Source organism: Aphis gossypii, chromosome 1 (genome assembly GCF_020184175.1).
Source record: "Aphis gossypii isolate Hap1 chromosome 1, ASM2018417v2, whole genome shotgun sequence".
In the NCBI taxonomy this organism is placed as follows: Eukaryota; Metazoa; Arthropoda; class Insecta; order Hemiptera; family Aphididae; genus Aphis; species Aphis gossypii.
Window position 1 is genome coordinate 64,812,770 of NC_065530.1, and position 7,592 is coordinate 64,820,361.

General features: G+C 26.1%; 2 protein-coding genes across 4 annotated transcripts; one reads left to right on the forward strand and one right to left on the reverse strand.

The window, feature by feature from the left end:
- Window positions 1-1,584: 1,584 nt before the first annotated feature.
- Window positions 1,585-3,062, reverse strand: LOC114132922 (thioredoxin domain-containing protein 17-like). Its single transcript, XM_027998529.2, has 3 exons — window positions 2,918-3,062; window positions 2,707-2,797; window positions 1,585-1,853 (listed from the first exon to the last, which is right to left on the reverse strand). The coding sequence occupies exons 1-3, from the start codon at window positions 3,060-3,062 to the stop codon at window positions 1,688-1,690; spliced, it is 402 nt and encodes a 133-aa protein (XP_027854330.1). The 3' UTR covers window positions 1,585-1,687.
- A 487-nt stretch (window positions 3,063-3,549) lies between these two features.
- On the forward strand, window positions 3,550-6,861 carry LOC114132921 (calcium release-activated calcium channel protein 1). 3 transcript variants are annotated; one of them, XM_050197857.1, is made up of 5 exons: window positions 3,552-3,804; window positions 3,893-4,030; window positions 4,140-4,355; window positions 4,994-5,143; window positions 5,216-6,861. In XM_050197857.1, the coding sequence occupies exons 3-5, from the start codon at window positions 4,242-4,244 to the stop codon at window positions 5,738-5,740; spliced, it is 789 nt and encodes a 262-aa protein (XP_050053814.1). In that variant the 5' UTR covers window positions 3,552-3,804; window positions 3,893-4,030; window positions 4,140-4,241; the 3' UTR covers window positions 5,741-6,861. The 3 variants fall into 3 exon arrangements, with proteins under 3 accessions (XP_027854328.1, XP_050053814.1, XP_027854329.1); XM_027998527.2 differs by lacking the exon at window positions 3,893-4,030 and having other exon boundaries at window positions 3,550-3,804; window positions 4,217-4,355; XM_027998528.2 differs by lacking the exons at window positions 3,893-4,030; window positions 4,140-4,355 and having other exon boundaries at window positions 3,559-3,804.
- The last annotated feature ends 731 nt before the right edge of the window (window positions 6,862-7,592 follow it).

Sequence of the window (7,592 nt, forward strand, 5' to 3'; positions counted from 1 at the left end):
CATTTATAAATTTATTATTCACGTTGTTCGCAGTAATGGGATATTAATTTTCTAAAATCATTTTAATGGTATCATTTTTCGACAAAACTGTTTCTTTAACATTTCAATTATAATTTTTTGACGCTTTCAACTGGAATATTTTTAGACAAGTTATTTTTGGACGAAATACGTTAACGATTATTTTTTGGATAATAGGTATTATATTTTAACAACTTTTTTTCTAACAAATTATTTTTTTTTTCGATGATTTTGGAATAAAATAATTTTGGTAGAAATATTTTCTGATATTTAATAGATTACTGTAGAAATCAGCCGTATTACATCATACTATATACCTATATTATTTCAATATAATATATTTAAAATCAAACAGCAGCTACGGCACTATATATGTTATTCACGTACGTCACTGTTCATTTCAATGGTAACAATCTTATAAGTTATAATAAATCATAAATTATAAGCAATAAAAATATTATTAATTAGTGTGAAACCAGATGTGGTCGATGTGGCTATTAAGTAAAATGTAGTGGATGTAAGTATCGTGACCTCTCTCCTCTGTAAGTTACTATTTCAAAAACGTTTTTTGTTTATATTTGTTAGTTTACAAAACGATATAATATTTCAATCTCTATAACATACTAACAAGTAACAATACGTATATATTTATTATGTTTATCATTTTTTAAAACAATGCACTTAAAAAATACTAATACTTACTTAATTTATAATATTTTATGTAACTGATGTAGGTGTACTTTGTTTCTAGTCCAACCATTGTTTTCTACATTTACCCTTATGTAACAAATGACAATAGATAACGTTTTAATTTCTCAATTATATCTGTAAATATATAAATATATCTACAGAACGTTTGTGTGATATACTATTTTTAAATAGCAAAATTCCAATATTTAATTCAGTTTATGTAATATATATTTTTTTTTATACATTTTTAATTTATTAAACTTTTTAAAATATACTATTATTGCACATCTTACATTAATAAACTCGAGTAAGTATAAAGTTTTCATTTATTTAAATAAAGAATTATATCGATCGCAAAATACATTTTAAGTTACTACTGGTATACAGAGAGTACTTATTAATATTAGAAGAATAAATTAAAAGATATTTAGTTTTAAATTATTATAGTATGAAGAAATGAATCTGTGACTATCAATATCATCCAAGAGTAAATTATGAAGTTGCTTTAATAGTAATATCAATAGCACCATTTTATGAACAGGGAAAGATTGAAGAGATCTACATATATTGATTATATGTAAAAAAATGTTTAAAACTAATTCAATAATAGAATTTTGTTTAAATGTATTGTTCATCCGTATCAAAGAACAATATTCCAGCTCATAATGAACAAGTGAGCAATAAATAGTTATTAAAGATGAAGAATTGTTATTATGATATATAATTTCAGCATATTTTAGTTTTTTGTTCAGTCAGAAAAAGTCAAAAATAATCCATGTTATATTTATACTAGTTGATCAAAAGCATTAAATAAAATCATTACTTGATTTTTATAAAGAGAAATATAACCTTTTGAGGTCAAAATGATATATACAATTATAATTGAATAATTATTTAATAAATAATGTGTTACATAGTATAACATACAATGTAGTAAATTTCAAAATGTCTTTTATTGATATCAATTTTATAAGGTAATTTAAGAATCATCTTCTGTGTCTTCGAAGATCATATTAAGTAAATCAGGTTTTGAACATTCTTCCACTTGAAGTTTATGCAATGTACCCCATTTTAGAATGGTAGGTAAAAATTGTAACTTTATTTTTTTGTCCAATTTAAATGGATTGTCATTGTTATTCTTCCATCTGTAAAAAAAAAAAATAACACAATTCATTATTGACTATTCAATTTAATTATTGAAAAAAAAATATATATATTTTATTTATGTACACCAAAGTATTTCATTTTTATATCCACACTTAGGTGTGATTGTTAATTATGTAGAGGCAAAAAGTTTTTTAATTTATATTAAGCGTTTATATGAATTTACTCTAATGATTACATATAAACATAATAATATTTCCTATTGTACCAATACTATCTTACTAATTCAATATTTACTTCCTCTCCAAGTTTAATATTATGAACATAAACATTAAATTAACAATTAATAACACTATTTTTTTTTCATATACAACTTATTAAATGTTCTTAATTTCTTCAATTTCTTTAAGGCTTTCTAATCAAGCAATTATTAAACACCTATTTTCACATTTTTTTTATAATTATATTAACAATTGTAATGACTAATAAGGTATCTACCAACAAAATTTAAGTTATTATAAGACAATCAAAGTAAAAATATTTATACCTTTAAGTTTCTTTTTATTCCTAGAACATAATATTATCCATTTATATAAAATTCAAAATCTTAAATTTTTTCTAATTATTAGTGATTTCATTTTCTTGTGAATATTTGAATACTTGATAGTTATTGATTTAAAATTCATAATTTCATATCAACATCTAAGTATAAAGATAAGTTAACTTGTTTTAACAATACTTTAAAATGTCATTATAAACATTTTTTTTAATAGTTTTATCCTTTTTTCAATTACATGGGAACTGTTATAATTATGTTATAATAATGATATTGGCAGGTTTATTTTGTGGTGATAAATATAATATAAGGTAAAAATGCACTTATTTAGAACTTACTCTTCTCTTTTACCAACTTGAGCATATACAATATGTGTGTTTTTTAGAAATTCCTCATTGTGTTCTATCTGTTTCTTGATAACTGGATCAGCTAGAATGATTAAATAATTATTAAATAAAAAGTACTAAATGATACGACAGGTCTTAAGACTCATTGCTATACAGTCACAGCTGACAATGAACGTGCATGCAATGACGATCAATCACATACCTTCAACGCAGTCTGAACACCAACTCTCACCGCTCGCGTTTGGCGTGCCAGTGAAAATTACAAAAATCTGCTGTTTGGATTTCTCCAGTGTTTTCACGAGTTCAACAAACTCTTCATAGTTCTTTGTATGGTGCAAGAGGACCATATTCAGTATAATATTTAAAACGGATTGATGTAATAATATACACAGAAAACCAATAGCAAGACTACAAGACTATGGTATGTGGGCGTGTCATCAATCGGCTGCTATTACGATATTATTACGACTTATATAATTATTAAAATTATTAACGTAAATAATAATATGAGGGTTATTGTTACAGTATCACGAATTAGCGATATTCGAAAAATCGAGACGGGGTATCAAGTATGTGAGCTGATAGTGAAGTACAAGTTATGAATATTTTATTCGACGTACGTAATCGCCGGCAGGACAAGACAGGTGGCTCGTGATTATTACACCTAAAAATATCTAATAATTCAAAAATATTATACGTACAACATTACACGTTACAAATTTCAATTAATTTCAACGTTACTTGTTGTCGTCGTTGTTGTTGTTGTTTTCGTGTGTTATCTCCCGTGGTGATAGCGGCGACTTGGTGGGGGGGCCTCGCAATTCGCATAGTGCTGTGCTGCTGTTCAGACCTTGGGCATGTCTGGGTTGCGATGCGTTTCCCCCGGTGACTGGGTTTATCAATAAATTTTCGTACAAGAGTGAGACTTCTGCTGCTGCAAAAATTTTCACTCTGCAGCCATCGTCATCCGGACGGTAGTAGCCGATTGTTCGTGAGTGTGCGTGTGATAACGTTCACTTCACACTACGTTCAGCGGTGTACCAGTTTTTTTTTTCTGTGCAGATCTACATATATGTTCTTTACAGACTCGTGAGTAATAACAATTCAATGTTTATATTGTTTAATTTTGTTTTCATTTATTTTAATTAGCAATCATTATATCATATTAATGCAATAGATGTATAATCACATTCGATAATTGGTTCCACGTTACCCGAGTCCCAACAGACCTCGTTATAATTTTATATCGTTATAATACCACAGTACGATTATAACATTAATCATCACTATTTTAACGAATCACCAGTGAATACACGTAGGTGAATCTTAAAGGTTTATTCTATTTACTACTCTCCAGTCACGTCTGCGTTAATTTACGTTGCATCAATTTTTTATTTTTATTTTTTTATTATTGTTTGTATTAGACTACCGTAATTTATTGTTCAATATATATATGTAGATAATTATACATATATTTATATATAATATATACATATTTGAGTACGCGGAACTTAGCTCAGTTCTTGATGTCATCATTCTCGATCAGTTCCGGTCGCCACACGTTGTATGGTACCAAAGATAACTTGGTGGACCAAGATTTTAATTGGCATTGTTATAATAACTTTAACAACCATCAAAAGGTTCGTCTACTACCCACAATTTAAAATGTAAAACTGTCTTTGACGTTAACATTTTAATCTAACATATGTTGGTAATGATTTCTACAGTTCTTGAGACTTGATGTGCTTCGATATTGGATATGTAGCAGCCTAATTTTCTTCATGCATGAATGGATTGATTTCAGTTGGTTTATGATAAATAATAATAGGTTTTACGCCATAAAAAAACTATTGATTGTTGATTTTTTTTTTTTTTAACTTATATAATAATATAATATACATAAATATATATTTAGTTAACAAGAAATTTAATAGCAATATTTGAGGTGTGGTTAACTCATACCAAATACCTACCTATATAACCATGGTGGCATGGTCAATGAGTTATTTTAAGCTAATTTTTAACCAAAAGCAGTTTATTATGTAAACAATTTCAGATGTTCTCCACAAACCTGTTGTTGTTAAAATGTTTTTCTTAATCAAGTATTAAAGATCTAAACTAGACTAAGCGACTAATAAACTAGTTCTAAATTACTCTTAAACATTTAATACATTATTAGTTTTTTATTACCTACTGGTGTTGGTATTTAAATATCCATGAGTTTATTAAAATAAAAATATTATACCTAGTTAATTAACTTAATTGTTTTATTTTTTAGAAGTGCAATAACATGTCGCAGTGCGACGTTACAGAAGCTGGTGTCCCGCTCAACTCCCCTGCCTTTCTTTCTTGGCGTAAACTTCAATTAAGTAGAGCTAAACTCAAGGCGTCTAGCAAAACATCGGCACTTTTGTCAGGTTTTGCTATGGTATGTCAAAATATTAATTCTCATAAAAAAAAAAAAGTTGTTTAATTATTTAAATACAAAAACTTTTTTTAGGTGGCAATGGTAGAGATGCAAATAAGTGATGATTCTAAAGTACCAGAAGGAATGCTTGTAGCATTTGCTGTATGTACCACCTTACTAGTTGCTGTTCACATGTTGGCTTTAATGATAAGTACATGTATTTTACCAAACATTGATGCTGTATGTAATCTCCATTCAGTAAGTCTTGTACATGAAGCTCCACATGAACGTCTACATTGGTACATAGAAACTGCATGGGCATTTTCTACACTTCTTGGTCTTCTATTGTTCCTAGCTGAAATTGCCATACTATGTTGGGTCAAATTTTATGATATATCTAAATATGCAGCATGGTCCGCTGTTATTATGTTAATCCCCGTTCTAGTGATATTTTTAGCATTTGCTATACACTTTTACCAATCTATGGTAGCCCATAAATATGAAGTGACTGTAAGTGGTATTAGACAATTGGAACTTCTAAAAGAACAAATTGAAGCTGGAGATTTGGAACGCACAAATGGATTATTACTGAATGCACCAGGCACACAGATTGTTTGACAGTGCCATTAAATGAAACAAAAGTCCTAAGTACCCATTTAGTTCTTAAAATACAATTTATTATGGTGCTTTATTAAACAAAATTTTAAAAAATGTTCACATGATGAGTTACTATGTTTGACTTATTATCTTGACTGTTGATTATATATTTTTTTTTTTACTATCTGCCTTATATCTTACCTATCCTATAAATTTTATTATTTTAAAGATTTAAAAAGCTACAAGCTATACATAGTATATATTATATATTATATTTTTTATTATTTTTCATTATACAGCTCAACATTTCTTAGACTAATTGTAAAATTTTAAGTTTTATGTTAAATTGTAAATATTTTGCATTATTTGTAATATAATTTATATTGCCAATCTACAAATTAAACTTTATTTAGTAACTATGTTATTATGTCTTCAATAATTTACTTTTTACATAGTCATTGGCTTTTGATAAAATATGTTACATAAATACAAAGAATGTTATAATTATACTAATTCATTAAATGACTACCCCTTGGTTATTACTTATACTATATTATGTTAATTTTATACAGCTTAATAATTTTCTAAGAACTCTTCAGTTTGAATTAGTATTTTAAATTATAACATAATATAATATTAACCATTAGGTATATTTTTAGTTTATATTTTTTACCATATACTTTTATATTATTATTATTTGTCTATGAATATTTTCTGATCACATCTGCTACACAAAAAAAAAGATTTATAGCATTTTTTTATACTCAATGTACAATAATTGTTTTATATCATTATTGTTATTATTATTTTTTACTTATACATTGTTTTTATTTTCATGTGATTTAATTATTATACTTACAATATTGTAATATTGTTGTTCAGATAGTTCTCTGTTATATTATATGTGCATTATATATATTTATTTATAAGAAAACAATGATTTCGACTCGTTTCATTTTTTAAATTATCCATAACAAACCTATACTTGAATCTAACAATGCTTAACTATCACTTAATGAATGTATTGTATAGTATTGTATACCTATGTACTTATTAGAACTTTGTACAACTCAAGATTGTTATATACATATTTTATATGCAAATGCAAATGGTAAGCAATAATAAATGTTAAAGTATGAAAATTGCTGTTTTGTTGTGAAGGGTGCAATTTTGATTGGTTATACTCTGACACAATATTAATAAGTAATAACATCTTATGAAATAGTTTTTCTTTCAATTATTTTTTATTTTTATATTAAACGAGTATTTTATATGATGAAATACAATGATCCATTAAAGTGGCTTTACTAATTATTACAATGTTTATATAAAGTTAAGTAATATTTTATCACTATTACTGCTATAATCATAGTATCTAATATCTATAGCTGTAATCACAGTGGTCTTTTGTCAACAAAGTGTTTTTTTTTTCATTTTTGGAAGCATAATATTTTTCTAAAAATGGAGTCACATAAAATTGTTAATTTAAATAATGGATGAAGATGAATAGAATAAAATAAAAGGGTAGCTGGAAAAATATATGGTATACTATCTACTACTCTTTTAATGTCATAAAGATAAATAGAATTTATTGAACTAGGTACTAACTTTAATGTATCTTTATTTTCATAAAAATGTTATTCTTATTATGAAAAAAATATATGGGTTATCATTTTGAAAATTAAAAAATCCCGGTTCACTGATAAAAATAAAATAATCATTTGTGTGTTGTTTAAATATTATGTTGAAAGTATAAAATAGGTAACATTTCAAACACACTAAAATCTACTAAAACAATATTGCCGTAATTTAAATGGATTATCTCGTATCCGTATGCATAATTGTTATTTCCCAAGAATCTATCGACAATTAT

Excerpts from the sequence above, each read along its gene's own strand:
- LOC114132921 (XM_027998527.2), top strand. Across the intron at positions 4,356-4,993 it reads ACTTTAACAACCATCAAAAG|AAGTGCAATAACATGTCGCA; the intron begins GTTCGTCTACTA and ends TTTATTTTTTAG. Across the intron at positions 5,144-5,215 it reads TTTTGTCAGGTTTTGCTATG|GTGGCAATGGTAGAGATGCA; the intron begins GTATGTCAAAAT and ends AACTTTTTTTAG.
- LOC114132922 (XM_027998529.2), bottom strand. The coding sequence starts at position 3,062 with ATGGTCCTCTTGCACCATACAAAGAACTATGAAGAGTTTGTTGAACTC. Across the intron at positions 2,798-2,917 it reads GTGTTCAGACTGCGTTGAAG|CTGATCCAGTTATCAAGAAA; the intron begins GTATGTGATTGA and ends TAATCATTCTAG. Across the intron at positions 1,854-2,706 it reads CAAGTTGGTAAAAGAGAAGA|ATGGAAGAATAACAATGACA; the intron begins GTAAGTTCTAAA and ends TTTTTTTTACAG.